The sequence below is a fragment of the Helianthus annuus genome, chromosome 1, assembly GCF_002127325.2.
Source record: "Helianthus annuus cultivar XRQ/B chromosome 1, HanXRQr2.0-SUNRISE, whole genome shotgun sequence".
Taxonomy (NCBI): domain Eukaryota; kingdom Viridiplantae; phylum Streptophyta; class Magnoliopsida; order Asterales; family Asteraceae; genus Helianthus; species Helianthus annuus.
Window position 1 is genome coordinate 148,484,382 of NC_035433.2, and position 16,507 is coordinate 148,500,888.

The 16,507-nt window shown below is 33.5% G+C and overlaps 1 protein-coding gene across 1 annotated transcript; it reads right to left on the reverse strand.

Annotated features, from left to right (window-relative positions):
- Positions 1–12,364: 12,364 nt before the first annotated feature.
- On the reverse strand, positions 12,365–16,026 carry LOC110884479 (EIN3-binding F-box protein 1). The gene is made up of 2 exons (XM_022132197.2): positions 15,677–16,026; positions 12,365–14,818 (listed from the first exon to the last, which is right to left on the reverse strand). Exons 1-2 carry the CDS (start codon positions 15,690–15,692, stop codon positions 12,957–12,959), a joined length of 1,878 nt encoding a protein of 625 aa, XP_021987889.1. The 5' UTR covers positions 15,693–16,026; the 3' UTR covers positions 12,365–12,956.
- Positions 16,027–16,507: the final 481 nt, after the last annotated feature.

The window sequence follows — 16,507 nt, forward strand, 5'->3', positions numbered from 1 at the left end:
AGTTATGTGTTGTAGAACTGTGTGCTATCATCCAAATTCTTCTCCTTGCAATATATATTGATTTAGTACTACTTCAGCTTTTTTCAGCAGCCAAGAAAGGCTGTTTTTTTATTAACCAACATTAAGCCCAACTAGCAAGGAGCTAGAAGAGAGCACAAATACAGCCAAATAAAATAAACTTGTTTACATCAAAATTTTACCAACTGTCCATGGTGATGTTCTTCAGTCTTGCCTATTTTTCATGCAAAGGAAGGTGTCCTCTTTTACAGATCACCACCTTTGTATGCTTCTTTGGCAGCTTAAAACCATAGGTGAAGAAATTTGACTTGTATTACTCTACAAATCACGAATTGCTATCAGATTAACCTATTTGGTGGTACATACCAACGATTAATCAAATTATACGCAGAGCACTTTCAAGACCAAATTTTGAAGATTGTCTGAGAAATTGAAAACCCATACCCTTTCTGTTTGCGTCGAGCAATGTATAAGACATACCTTTTGTCGACTTGTTTGTGCGTACGTCGCTTGTAATAATGAAAAGACTTGATTCATCATTTATAAACCTTTTAACGTAACTTTACAATAACTATTTATCAATTAAATTTGCATAATGAAAAGACTTGATTCATCATTTATAAACCTTTTAACGTAACTTTACAATAACTATTTATCAATTAAATTTGCATAACAATTATGAATAAGAATAACAGATCTAATTTATGTTATACCCATAAAATTGGTTTTTTTACCAATAAAGAGAAAAATAACAACTTAAATAATGAATTTGTAAATAGAATTGAGATCTTAGAGATTATTTTAAATAAAGGATATATTTAAAAGATACACAATGATAAAAATTATTTTTATATTATAGGTAATTTAAGATTTTGGTTCCGGTATAAACCATATTTATCCTACAAACCGTAAGAACAGATCTTAGCACTTAAAAAAGTTAAATTAGTACATAACAAAACAATACATACATAAAAGTAACACTTTTGAATTATATTAGCACATTAAAATTAATCAAGATAATTGATTTTAGCACATATTTGAATGATATTAGCACTTTTTCTTAAATCAGCGCATTGAAAACAAAATAAAGATCCAAAAAAAGAATTAATTGTTTTTTAGCATATTTATAGGGAATTCAATATAATTGATATTATTTAGGATATTATTTTATCATATCTCTATAATTGGTTGGATGACATGTGACACTTTTTAATGGTAGTTTGTATGAAAAATGTGTTTTGTTTGATTCTACTCCTGTAATGTAATACGGAATTCCATTCATATTAATAATATATAAAGTTGTGTATTACATGTTTTTGAGTATTTAACTTTGTAATATACGACCATTCTGGTATATTCAGTGTTACTAATTAAGATGGACCGGTTTTTGTGAAATATTCAATTTAGTTATGTGAACTGTCATATATTAATAGAAAATCGTTTGTATAAAGTTTCGTTACTAATTAACATAGGTCGTTTGTTATATAAAGTTTCTTAAATATTATATAAGCTAGGGGTGTTCAGGATTCGTTTCGAATTCGAAAAATTCGAAATTCGTTTAAATTCGATTCGGTTATCAAGAATTCGTTTCGATTATAAGAATTCGAATTCGAATTCGATTCAATTCGAGTCAAGTAAATCGAATACGAATCGAATACGAATTTATAATTTCAAATTTGATTCGATTCGAAATTCGAATAAAAGTTATACATTTTTATTTATTATTTTTATATATAATAAATATATAACTTTTATTAAGCTATACTATAAATTATTTTCAAAATTGTTTCCAAGTATTAAAATTACCCATTATCAAACCCATTACATGATCCACAAGTAAAACCTAATTAACAAAACTATCAATAGATTTCTAAACATAAAAATATTAACTTGTAACGTGGAGTGATTATTCCCGACTTCTCGTTTTGAATTTTAGACTTGTGGTACTTTATTTGAAACTTTTTAATGTGATATCGTGCTTTATGGCTGCTTTAAAATTTATGTTTTATTTTGATAGTTTTTTACATGTTTTAAAGAATCTAAATTAAATCGAATTTATTCGAATTCGATTCGAATTCGAAATTTTAATCGAATACGAATCGAATACGAATTGGGTTTTTTATTCGAATACGAATTCGAATCGAATTCGATAGATTTTAATCGAATTCGAATCGAATACGAATTCAAGGAAAAATAAAAATTATTCGAACAATTCGATTCGAATAATTCGAAAATTCGATATTCGATTCGATGAACACCCCTAATTGTTAGTTATACAAAGTTTCTTAAATATTATATAATTATATCATTTATATTCAAACTGTCTAATACACGGATAATTAATTAATTAATTTTATGTGTATTTATATATTAATCCAAACAAACCATTATCTATGGCGTTAAAACCACGTGATATATATGATATATCCTTGGTTCCTTATAACCGAACAGCCGATGATCATCTTCTCCTCAATCCATCGCCACTAATTAAACCTCAAAACATTTATGGCGAACGTATGTGATGACGTTCTTCACAACATACTTGCTCGACTTCCCGGAAAGACTTTACTACGGTTCCGATGCGTGTCAAAGCATTGGAATGGTCTGATTTCAGATCCTTATTTTATGAAGTCGAGATCACGTCGAATGATCCTTTTAAAGTTTACCCAGCCTCTCGTGGTTATAGATGACACCGAGGCGGTTCAATTACTTCATTCTCCTTTAGAACACGAGGAAGAAGGTACACGAGTTTCCATGGTGGGAACATTAAACGGCATTGTGCTTTTGGCTCTTATTTATTGTAAGTCGTTACATTATAAGTTGGTCCTATATAATCCCTTAACGTGTGCATCAAAGATACTTGTGGTAATGGGACCACCGTCGATCCCTTACCCTGATCGCCAGAATCGCCCCTATGTGTTTGGATTTGGTTATGGGGCGACTAAAGATGACTTAAAGATTCTTAGACTTGAAAATGTTTCTTACCCGCAGCCAGTTAGCTCCCACTATTGTAAATATGATGTCTTTGATCTTAAAACTTGTTCGTGGAGCAAACGACGAGACCTCGCAATAAAATCTGACTTTCACAATGTCCCGGGTACGTTTCTGAATGGCTTTTTGTATTGGTTAACTTTTTCATCCAGATTCGGAATCTTGGCCCTCAATGTCAAGGATATGGTATTTTCAAACATAAAACTACCCGATGAAATCGCACATGTGCAGGCGACTCTTTTGGGATCCATTGGCGGTTGCCTTTGCGTGACTAACAAGGCCAAGGTTGGTTACAATAATAGATCATTCAATCTGTGGTTGATGAAAGAAGAGGGGTCATGGATGAAAGCACATTCATTCACATTCTCTTTGGAAACAAGTTATTTTTTCCCCACTTGTATTTTGGGTTATGGACAAATTCTTCTCCAAAGTAGCTCAAACCAGTTTGTGATCTATGACACATCAGACGAGTCACATAAGACGATCAACGGTTTGCCTACTCTTAAGGGGATAGAGACGTTATCTGATTTCGACATCACATACATGCTTTATTGCTTCCAAGATCAATGCTCCATCGAATACGTGGAAAGTTTGGTTTCACCTTCGGATTTGTGTTTTAATTAGCATTCATACGTTTTTTAGACTGATTGTGAATGTGGTTCAATCTTAGAATTTATTTCAGTTCATTTCTATCTTCTAACTTAAGTTTCTCATTTCACTCATAATGAACGTATAATAGATAGATTGGCATTTTGGTATTGAGGTTATTGTGTTTATTATACATATCTACAACCTTCATTTTTTGGACATGGTTTTGAGTAGGGCTGGCAATTTTAGACACGTACACGAATACACGACACAAATCTACACGAAGTTAACAAGTATCGTGTATGGCCTTAACAGGTAGACACGAAAATACCTATTAATTTTCGTGTCTAAATAGGTAAACGAAACAGGTAAAATACATGTGTACATGTTTAGTATTTGTTAATCTATATATATTTAAAAATTTAGTTATATCAACTTTTTTACAACCTTCATTATGAGCCTCTTAAATATATTTATGTCTTTCAAGTTGTAATTGCCCATCCTTGATCAATAATTTCCTTTCCCATGCATATAAATACCTTCAATTGTCTTCTCATATTACTCTAAACTTTTCATCTTTCTTGCAAAATGAGAAATTTCAGTTTTGCAATTTTATTCATTACTACCATAACATGCATTGTTCTTCCACATTTTTATGGAAGATTAGCCATGGCTACATGCACCCAAGATGGATCAGAGCGTTGGGGTTATGTTCAAGTCAGACCCGGTAAGATTTAAAAATTTATTTATTTATTTTTTAGGAAACTAAAGGCTACCCACTTTTAAAGATTGGATTTTTTAACTTCTTGGGTGAAAACAGGGGCACACATGTTCTGGTGGCACTATAAAAGTCCGTACAAAGTTCATGAACCAAAAAAGCCATGGCCAATATCTATATATACTTATACTTAAAAATTTAGTTATATCAACTTTTTTTACAACCTTCATTATGAGTCTCTTAAATACATTTGTGTCTTTCAAGTTGTAATTGCCTATTAACAAGGGACCAGAAATAAACAAAATTTGACCCGTTTCTAATTCTCCCTTTCCTGTTTCTCACACCCTAAAATGTAACCCCTAACTTCTCGGTTTCACTCTAATAAAAGTAAGCGACTTATCATTTCCCATAACAATCATCATTTAATTTTGTGTTAATTAATGTTGTCCATTCCAAAAGACCATCTAAATGGCTTTATAAATCTTTGTCAAAATTTAAAAAATAACCATTTTTTAGGGTTTATTTTTAAATTTTATTAAAGCTGGCCAACCCACGCGGGCTAGCCACGTCCCGCCATACCGACCTAACACGTCACTCACCAGCGGGGGGGCTCGAAGTCCACGTGTCAACCCATGCCCCAAACCCCCGCCCCACCATACTCCATGGTCTAAGATATAGGAGCCACATATACACTTTGCAGGTGAATTTATTTTCTTTTGATTATCATAGGTTGATTTTAATTTATATTTTATCTCAAATTGAGTATATCCAAATAAATAAGTTACAAATGGGCTAAGTTGGAGTTGACCAAAAGTGGAGTTGCTTTGTGTCCCAGTTCTATTAGTTTTTTGCACGTTTGGGTCTTACAACATGAGAAAGTAGTAAGGGCAAAATGGTCAAAATCATTTTTTTGTTATTGTATGACTAAAAGCAACCCCCTCTGATTTTTGTACGAACATAACCTTTATAATACTCTAATATTTTTTATTTAAAAAATGCATCATAATGTTTAATTGCAAAATTTTTAAGTAAAAAGGAATTACATGAGAGAATGCGTCTACATAAAGGTTATATTATCATATATATCGTCTTGTGAATTATTCAAAACCATCTAAGCATCTTAAGTATCATGATAGAGGGGCTTCGCTTAGGTTACACCATCTTACTATCATATGAATCATTGATAAACATTTACTCAAATAGCACATAGGTTTACATTATGCCTTTTGACTTATCCATGATATCTAATAACAATAATAACAATAATAATACTATTAATAATTATAACACAAGAGACAATCATAATAATTGTATATGTCACCTAATTTACTATGTATTCTTAACCATATTTTAAAAATACTCAACAGTTAATGTTACTTAGAGATATATTGTTATACATGTTCCTTACAGTATGTATGATTTCTAATTTAACATGACATTAAATTATATTCTAACCACACATCAATTAAAGGACATTGATTCCAGACCCTAACTACATATTTACCTTCATAAATACAGCTTTAATGATGTTTTTAAATCTACTTTATTATATTAATGTGGCTATAATTGTTATGTCCCTTTGTATGCAAACCCCTAACTTCTCGGTTTCACTCTAATAAAAGTAAGTAACTTATCATTTTCCCATAACAATCATCATTTAATTTTGTGTTAATTAATGTTGTTCATTCAAAAAGACCATCTAAATGGCTTTATAAATCTTTGTCCATATTGCAGCCCATACCCGCCTTCTCTCCAACAACCTATAACCGCTCTGTCTACACGTGTGGCCATGGCAAGGAACGATTCTGTTGCTGGGTATTCAGAAAAATGGACCATACTAGAAGCCATCTTGACCCACGATAGAAGAAACAAGCATCACATGGTATGCCCTACAAACTAGATTGTATATATAGAATATTCATTTTAGATTATGTATCTTTATCGAAATCGAAGAGTAAAGGACAATATATCTCTATCTCTACACACAATATTAGGGAGGACGCATGACACGATTCCAGCCTCCGTAATTTGTTATCTCGACCGTCTCTTTTATAAAATTATTATGTTAAAGAAATATATACTTTTAAATTTAATTTTAACTTAACTATATATGCTAAATATTTAATTATGGATAATTATAATATGATTACCCAAATGAGTTTATATATTTTTTATTTTTATCTTAAGTTAATTAATTTAATTGTGTTAAAAGGATACTTGAACAATTATTTACAAAGGTAACCCAATAACCAAAAACGCGTTTAGTGGGATCTTGGTGCTAGATTTTCTATCATACATTTTGGGTTAGACAGCAAGATTGCCACTAAATAAATATGGATGTTTTTGATTAGTTAAGACTCAAAAAGAACCATATGTTCAATATATATATATATATATTCATCCTTTTATGGTATTATTATAAATCAAGAAATGACTTCCTGACAGGTTGATTGTTATTACATATGATCATACAATTTTCATATGCATGTATGAGTTGATTGTTATATGAAGGCACAAGCTTATTTTTTAATACATTAAATCAAACATCTATTTGGACTTACATTCGTATGTTAAAACCTAACAGTCAGTTTACAAGTTTGACAGGCAATAACCAAATCCAAATTCGTATAGTTTGTGACGACCAAGCTGACCCCACACGGTTGTTGGTTGTATCCACATCACATAGGAGGACTATATTGCGGTTGAAAAAAAATAATGTTTTTTTAATACTGAAATCTATTTTTTAATACGGAATTCACATTTATAGATATTTATAAATATTTTTTAACAGTTATAAATATTTTTTAATACCAAAAAAAAGTACTGTTTTTTTTAATACCGAATTCACGTTTATAAATATTTATTGAAAACACAAAATGTAATTTAAATATTGGGTAGATAAAGTGTGTACGTAATTCGTGGCGAACCAAGAATATGTAAACGTTGGTCATTTTGGTTAAGGTCAAATCAGGTTTGCATTAGAATGTAATATACACTTAGGATATGTCATTTTGGATAAGCACAATATTGGTTATCATTTTTGAATCAAATGGTTAAAGTTTATAGTTATGCTGGTAATATATGCAGTGTGCTGAATTCACCTGTCATGTTGAAGTCAAACGCATACGCAATAGCCAAGAGTGGTTCAGGCTGACATGTGGCGGTGGGAATTGCATGAAAGGTGTGGGGCGTGAAGACAACGATATGTGGTGTGATGGGTGCGAAAACCCCGTTGTCTTCCCGAGAGAAAGGTTTGTTTCTAAAAATGTTTAGTTGCACCGGCCGTGTCAGACGTCTTACCACGAACAAACAATAGCTATTATGCATGCCGTGCATCGCACGGGCTTTCTCCCTAGTATATTTAAAAATTTAGTTATATCAACTATTTTACAACCTTTATTATGAGCCTCTTAAATACATTTGTAGTAAATACAAGTTTTTATGCTTACATTACAATACTAAATGAGGTTAGTTTAGGGGTAAAATCGCCTTTTTGGCACCATCCTCTAATAAATGTATTGTAATAACCATAATATCTATAATACATTAATATATTATAAACAACATAAATACACTAAAGAAAATAATTGAAACCGTTGTTCATAAATTGGAATGATTAAGCATAAATTGGATTAAATGATTATTTAATAAACTATAAAACATTAAAGAAAATAATACGAACAGTTGAGCATAAATTGGATCACATGATTAACATTCTAAAACTGATATAGTCCTTTCTTGGATTGTAATTGGAATCGTTGAGCATTAATTGGTTTAGACCATTAACATTCTTAAACCGATGAACATTTGTTGCTCGGATACTATTTTACCGTTCAAGACAGTATTGCAAGTTTCACACGTATAACACTTATATACGATGCTGAAGCAATCCCACCGCGTCACACCTTCGCCGTTGTCACCAACCAACTACCGCTATGAACCAGAACAGCCACCGCCGTGAATCACCATTCGACGCAACTTGGTTAGTAACCACTTACCACCACTGTTCCGCCACAAAACCAGGTAACTATTACAACCTTCATTATGAGCCTCTTAAATACATTTGTGTCTTTCAAGTTGTAATTGCCTATTAACAAGGGACCAGAAATAAACAAAATTTGGCCCGTTTCTAATTCCCTCTTCCTGTTTCTCACACCCTAAAATGTTCTTCCCTTTCGTCCGTGAAATTGAACAGGCCCTCCATGGAAGCACGAATCGGTCTTCTTTCTTCTCTATTATGGCAATCGATGGGGCAACAAATCCTTACCAAGATAAGTTTTGCAATCTTCAATATAGGTTATTGATGTCCAATGTTCTCAATCGACCTTCAATCTTCAATATCGATCTCTCTCTATATAATAAAGAATTTTACTTTTGAATGTTAAATGTTTAATCTGCAAATTCTCAATTGAAGCAAAGCTAGGGCATGAAACGAAACAATTAATCATTGCGATGTTAAATTAAAACCGCATTTCACATAACTGGATACGAAACTACTTCATCAACAACCAAAATCGAAAATACGAATAACTTTTTACACCTAAAATGTGTGTTCATGTATGAATCCCTAGCAAAACAACTACCAGAAGAGATTAATTGCACAATACATTCACTATGTTCTTCGGAAACTGAATTTAACTACAATTTCTATCGCGATTAGGAAACTTGGAACGAAACGAATAGATTGTTTTCATTTGCACAAATCTAACCTAAAAACCATTAATCTTTATGCCTATGTTACAGAACACGTTTATGCTTTGTTTTTAGCTTCTTTACACGTATCTGTAGTTTTGTTCTCTACCTTATGCAAAACTAAATAATTACAATGTATTAGGATTGGTTTAAGCTATGTATCTTTTCTAAAACCAAGTGCTCGAGTCGTGTACCAGATGCAGTTGGACAAAATCCTGCTCACTTGGACCTATCATCAGCAAGGCGCCATCGAGCTAATGCGCTGATATCTGATGACTGGTTAATCCTCCAGGTTCAAGAGCTCATATCTCTTGCTTATCACAACTAGAACTTCCAACCAAATTACATGTGACATCCTAACACTTCTAAAATTCCTTTCTATTAAGTCCCTTGATTTTAGATATATTGTTATTGATCATACGTATGATGCAGTGGTGGTTGGGGCAGGATGTGCTGGACTTAGAGCTGCTATAGGCTATCTGAGCCTGGATTCAATACTGCTTGCATCAGCAACCTATTTCTAACTCGGTCACATACTATTGCTGCTCAGGTTTGTTGGTTATTAGATGTTCATCCTAGGGCTTTTATTATTATTATTATTTTAATATTGCTGAAGAAAGGCTTAATGATATAGTTGGAAGTACATATTATGTCGCACCAGAAGTTCTGCATAGAGCATACAGTTTGGAAGCAGATATATGGAGTATTGGTGTTATTTCATATACAGTCTGCACAGATCATACAGTTTGGAAGCACGTATATGCGTTAGTTCTTCACTCTTCATAGATTTTTAATATTTTTTAATATTTTATAATTACATTTATATTTTTTCAACAGGTTTCAAGTGAAAAATAAGTAATTTTTCCGCAATTTTACGACCATTACTTCATTTGGAGTTGTTGGTACTCTGATTTCGTTTGCCATCATGTCGTTCGGCATGTTAAATGCTTACAATTAAACATCTCGGTGGTCTTATATTTTTTTAGGATGTGTTGATTTTATTTATGTTTATTAGACTTTAACTTGATTATTATTTTTTTATTTCAGGGGCAACGCGTCTGTTTCCTTTATTGGATATTGGTTACCTTGAGCTCAGGGACTATCTCGGTATTTATTCTATTTCCTCATTTTTCTAAAATTTTGATGAATTTTTTATTTTATGACGTGAATGTGATATATACCCAGTATAAACTTAAAATATCATATATAGCCCTTTTAAATGAACTTTTAGTTTATGACGGTTTTACCCTTTTCAAACAAATTAACTTTTTTAACCTTCATTTATTTTTTGCGGATATATTTGTTGCTTCGATCATAGCTTAGTCTGAGAAGTCTTCTTAATTAAAAAGAAAATTTCAATCACAATATCACATGCAAATTTGATTAATTTGTTCTTTTTTAAATTGTTAGTTACGAGGAAAAATAGGTAATGGTTTTTTAAGGTTCATTAATGTTACTATATTTTGGTTAGCCACACAACTCTAAAATATGTATTTAAATCAAATTAAAAGAATTAAACTTTTTATAAATCATGTGGTATCCAAAGCCATATAAATGAACCATCACATTCATAATTAATAGTGTACAAGTGGTAGGTATTTCTTAATAAATTGTTCTCTTTTATAAAGTCTAGCATTATATAAAAACCAATTCAAGAAACTCTAACTACAACCTAGGATACCAAAAGTCGCTTTAAAATTAATTAAATTGCATTGTTTTATTGTGCCTCTTTGAATATCCCTGTCATTTAATATCATTCATTAGGATATGATTAATTTGTAGGCAGTTGAACGGTCTTTGGTTATGCTATAAGATTGCCGGTTTTGTTATGTTTGAGGTTCATAGTTCCCTTTCCTCCTCTATTGCCATGGCCAGCCCCCTTAGTTTGCAAACGTCCGACGGTAGTACAAGCAGTCATATGTTCCTTAGTGAACTCCGTGAAGGGAGCACCGGACCTATCATGATAATGGTTTGTAGCAAATGGGACGTGACAAATGTTAACGGCAGGTACATGAGCACCGACTATATTCTCACTGACATAAAGGTAGTTTTTTTACAACTTTTTACAACATAGTATACCATTTTTAATAGTTTTATTTTCGTTATTTCACTACAGTCAATTGGTTGGTGATGAGATTGGGGATGACGGTGGCATGCGTTAGCAAACGTTTGGTCTATGTGTTATCCAATAAGATAGGAAGGCGTGCGAGAGTTTATGCGTTTTTCCTTTTTCTGTTTCATTTTTTTTTCTTGGAAGACATCTTTTTTCACTTCTTTTTGGCCGGCAAGTCAAGGAGACAACTTATGGTCCATGGTTTAATAAAGTTTAAGCACGCCCCTTTGTAGGCGTATTGTCTTACATGTTATGCACCAGCCGTGTCAGACGTCTTACCACGAACAAACAATAGCTATTATGCATGCCGTGCATCGCACGGGTTTTCTCCCTAGTACATGTTAACAATTTAGGTAAAATACATGTTTACCTGTTTGGCATTAATTAAGCCTATTGTCAACTTTTGGCAACTTTTGATTCACTAAACAAGTTCCTAGATATGTAATTATTGAAACATTCGTAAACAGTTATTAACAGGTAATTATCGTGTATACCTGTTAAAAAATATTTCGTGTTGCGTATGAAAAACTGGACACGAAACCAATGTTTTAAAAACCGGTAAATACCGGCCGGTTATACCGGTATTGCCGTTTTCGGATTTAAATCTGGTCCGAAACACCCCGGTAAGTAGGAGAAACGGCATCAACTTTGTACCGCTGGTAAAATCCAGTATACCGATTTAAACCGTTATACGGGTACCAGCTTAGGTCTGTTTTTTTGTTAGGATTTTACTTTTTAGCGGTCCATCTTCATGTTTACTCTCAACTTTAACCTAACGACTTTTAATATTTTATCTCCAATCAATATTCAAAACTTACTTCATTAATTCATCATTCGTGACTTGTTCCAGACTTCCATCACTCTATCATTCGTTCCAGATTTACATCTACATCCAATTTTGGTTTATTTTTTGAGTTGATGTTGTACTTTATGGAATTATACAGTTAACTAGTCAATCCGGTTGAACCGCCCGATAAAACCCGGTTCAACCGGTTAAACCATTTTTGTACCTAATCCGGTATGATTAAAAAACCGGATTTTAAAACATTGCACGAAACCTTATCGTGTCGTGTTCGTGTATGGGATTTCGTGTATCGTGTATTATCGTGTTTGTGTATTATCATGTACAAGTATACACGATATGCCAGCCCTAGTTTTGAGGGGTAAAAGATGGAGATAACAACCAACAAAACTAACAATTTATGCACAAACAAACCAAACTAAAAATAGAACATCACACAACATTAAACATTAAACACAAAACACAAGTAGATATTATTACAAGTTCCCATCACAACTGGTTACAAACATCAATAGTTTACAAACAAGTGATAAGCCTAGAAAAAACAGGATTTGGTAAAATTAAAAAAACAACCTCACAAAGGTTGTCATGGCTGCAGTAGACAGACATAATAACCATCTAACCATGCCCAAATCCCAAAAAAACAACCAAGCCCACCACTACTTGAACCCATCACCATTTGTAACCTTATGAAAACCAAAACTAGACCAACAAACAAACATCATAAGACACTCAAAACAAACATCATAATAGACACCACTAGGACCCGTTGCGAAAGGTTGTCTTCAAAAACCGAAACCAAGCATCAGAATTCTCAAGAAAATACGGCTGACAAGAATAAAAGGCCTTGTTTGAAAGACCAAAATTCTTGCAACAGTTTAATTAACTGTAAAAAAAGATGTGCCAGCCAATTCCCTTGGAAAAAGAAGAGCTTCGACCCGGATTTTATGAATAAACCCGTCACACGGACCTGTAAAAACCTGCGGAAATACCAATCTAACGTATTAAACAAACTACTAACGTAGTACCGTCGCTTAAACAAGGATGTCACACTTCCAGATTTGTTCTCCCAAAAGACCGACTGCAGAACTGGTGACCCCGCGGCATTGTGTCATGTTTAAACCGATTAGTGTTTCGCCCAACTTTTTCAAGAACGGTAAACTCTTGTTTGACACCTGGCATCCCGAGATTGATAACACTTGTAAGTTTACCTGTTCTGAACAAGCCAATGCTGCAACTGAGAAATCGGTGATGGCGGATTTAGAAACGTCAAGTTCTCGGAGCGAAAAGCAGTTTCGAGCAACGGTGACCACACTTGCATCGGTGATTGACCTGCAACCGTCGAGATGTAACACTTCGAGGGTCGCACCATGAACCATGGAGATTTCTGAAACAATCTTGTCGGTTAAATTCACACAGCCGCTAAGATTGACCTTGGTTAGACCAGATTCACAGTTCTTGATAAGTGAAGTCAACCCTGAGTCAGTAATCCCGTGAAGCCCGGTCAACACAATGTCTTCGAGATTGTGGCAAAGCTGACCCATTAAACCCAAACTAAAGTTTCCGAAACCCGAGCAGTTGCGAACAGATAAAGATGTTAAAGAATTGCAAGGAGATAAACCTGACGGAATTACCATAGGCAAATCTTTAATCCCTAAACATTTTGTCAACGAAAGAGCCTTCAAAGTACTACAGTTTACGAGTAACCCAAAGATTCCAAGCTGCGTAACAGCGTGGCATTCTTCAAGATTTACGGTTTCAACCGACTGTGTAACTTTAGCAAACGCGACAACACCGTTATCTGACAAAAAGGCAGATTTCTGAACGGAAACTTGCTTTAGATTTGGGCAGCCTCTGCCCAATGCTTCAAGTCCGAGATCAGTGACACCGTTACAGTTCGCGATTACGATCGACTTCAATTTCTGTAACCCTTGACCGCTGCCCATAACCCAGAATCCCTTTCCGGTTACAGTGTTAAGTCCGTTTAATTCTAGATCGGTTAATGCCAAACCGTAGTGTCCGATAACAGCTAGAGACATATCACTGACGGTCAAACCTTGGAGTCTTAATTTCATCAAAGAAGATGATGCTGAAGTTACCAAACTAACAACCCCTTGATCTCCAACTAAAGGGCAGTTCTTTATCGAAATTGATTTTAAACGAGGACAGCTTTTACCGATTGCTTGAAGGCCTTCGTTCCCGATGTTTGCGCAGGATTCTATTGAAAGGGATGTTAGATTAGGGCAGTTGTTTGCGATCGCGATTAAAGATTTGTCGGAAATTCCGGGGCAATGAGAAAGCTCGACTTTTTCCAACAAACGACACTCGTTAGCGATTTCGGTAACACCATCGTCTTTAATAGAAGACAAATTCCACAAAGTAAGCGATGTGAGAGAAGGACAACCACGAGCAATGGTCATGAGCCCGAAATCAGTTACTTTACTAGAATTATTTCCTAAAATCGCCAGTTCACCTAACCCACCACGATTGTTTGAACCAACACCGATGGCTGCAAGTCTAACGTCGGTTGCTTTTTTCCCTTTTAAGCACCGTGTGATAGATCCGCCACTTCTGTCATACTCTTGCGCTTCTTTTTGCTCGTTTCGGTGAATGGTGCTTAGAAGCATGAGCCAACGTTTGGAAACAGATGCGCAAGAACTTTTTTCTTGACCGCCAGAAACACGTCTTAATATCTCGAACAAACATTCATCAGGTAGGACATCAATGGTGGTTTTTTGTTTTTTGAAGATTGGTTCGGAAAACACGAATGGTGCGGTGACTCGTGATCTCTTGCGAGTTGGAAAGTATACGTCGACGTGTTGACCAAGAGACAAGAAGATATCAGATTCTTCAAGAGTTTGGTATTTTGGCATACCATGGTAAAGAACATCTTCCCCTGAAGAACCAACACAAAAAAACATCAAATCAGATTTCTATTTTTTATTTTTTGAGTAAATTACTTTTTGAGTCCCTGTGTTTTAGTGGTTTTAACCACTTGAGTCCAAAATCAAAAAGTTTAACGCCCTGAGTCCCTAGCCATTTATTTTATAACGAGTCCAAATTTGTTCATTTTATAACGATTTGAGTCCAAAAAATTGGACTCAAAAGGTTAAAATTTGGACTCATAAGGACTAAAATGGTTAATGAAAATGCTTATAGGGACTCAGGTCGTTAAACATTTTGCTTTTGGACTCAACTAGTTAAAACCATTAAAAAACAGGGACTCAAAAAATAATTTACCCTTATTTTTTTTTTAAAACTTAAAAGAGACTGATTATGCAGATCAAGACTTAATTGATCAGATTATAAAGAACAATAAATCTTAAACTAGGTTTCCAAAGATAAATTATCTTCTCTTAAAACCCTAAAAATTAAAAAAAAAAATAAAGTTCTGAATATTTACAAGTAATCAATCATGTTTTTGTGATCATAGTTTTCTATACAACTCAATAACAGATAAATTAAAAAAAAAAAAAAAAAAAACAACAACAACAACAAATTAAGTCCTTCATATATGATCATATCAATAAGATAAAAACTATAAAGCCCCTCCTTTTCTACTCTTAACAGGTCAATTTATCATATAATCATATGATTTCAATTATAGCATATGCAGGATCAATCATCTCTAAAGGCAAGATCTATCATAAAAGGGTCAGATAAACTACTAATCTCAAAGACCCATATATAATAAGTCAAAAAAACGAATAAAAATTGAAACTTTACCAACAAATCAAGAATTAAAGATACTTACCGATGAGTTTCTGCATGAGTACGATTGAAGGAAACTTGAAAGCCGAAAAAACCCTCGATGGAGAGAAAAAAAGAGGAGATCCAGGAGCAAGAAGACGAAGAAGATGAGTGAGAGATGAATAAGCATCAAAATCTTGAAGGAATCATGTGAGGAAGAGGAAACCCAGATGTGAAATTAGGGCAAAAAAAGGGGGAAATAAATGTATGTAAGGTGGGTTGTGTTTGATTGAGTGAATAAATTTATACAAACGATGAAAGAGAGAGAAATGGGTTCAATGAATCCATACCAAAATGCTTTTTTTGGTTCAATGTTTCTTCCTACTCCATTCATTTCCTTATCATGTACCCCACCCCCAACCAACTTGTTCTAAATATATATATCAAAAATAACTTTATATTTGCTACTTGATATAAATTTATAATTTGATGTGGTTTTCATTGCATTTGTCATGCAAGAAGCAATAATTTCAAGTAATTGTGCTTGGTCAAAAGTTTTGAAAATGTGTTTTTTCAAACATTAAGGTAAATTAGTTTTATCATGATGTTTATGTGAAATTGTGATATGATTTGTTTTTATAAAGTGTTTTTGTTAAGATTATCATTTTGTTAATTGAAACGTATAAAACTTGTTTTCATTAATTGTATGTATCAAGGACAGGTCAAATCTTTTGGAATACCTGTTTAGTCTTTAATATAAAGTGTGTGTATTCTCTATGAATAGTTAAACGTGCACGCCCAACAATCACAAGCACACGGATCTAATCACCTTATAACTTTATTCTCCGCTTGCATAATCGTTAGAACGTCGCTATACCACACATTCAGTTTTACA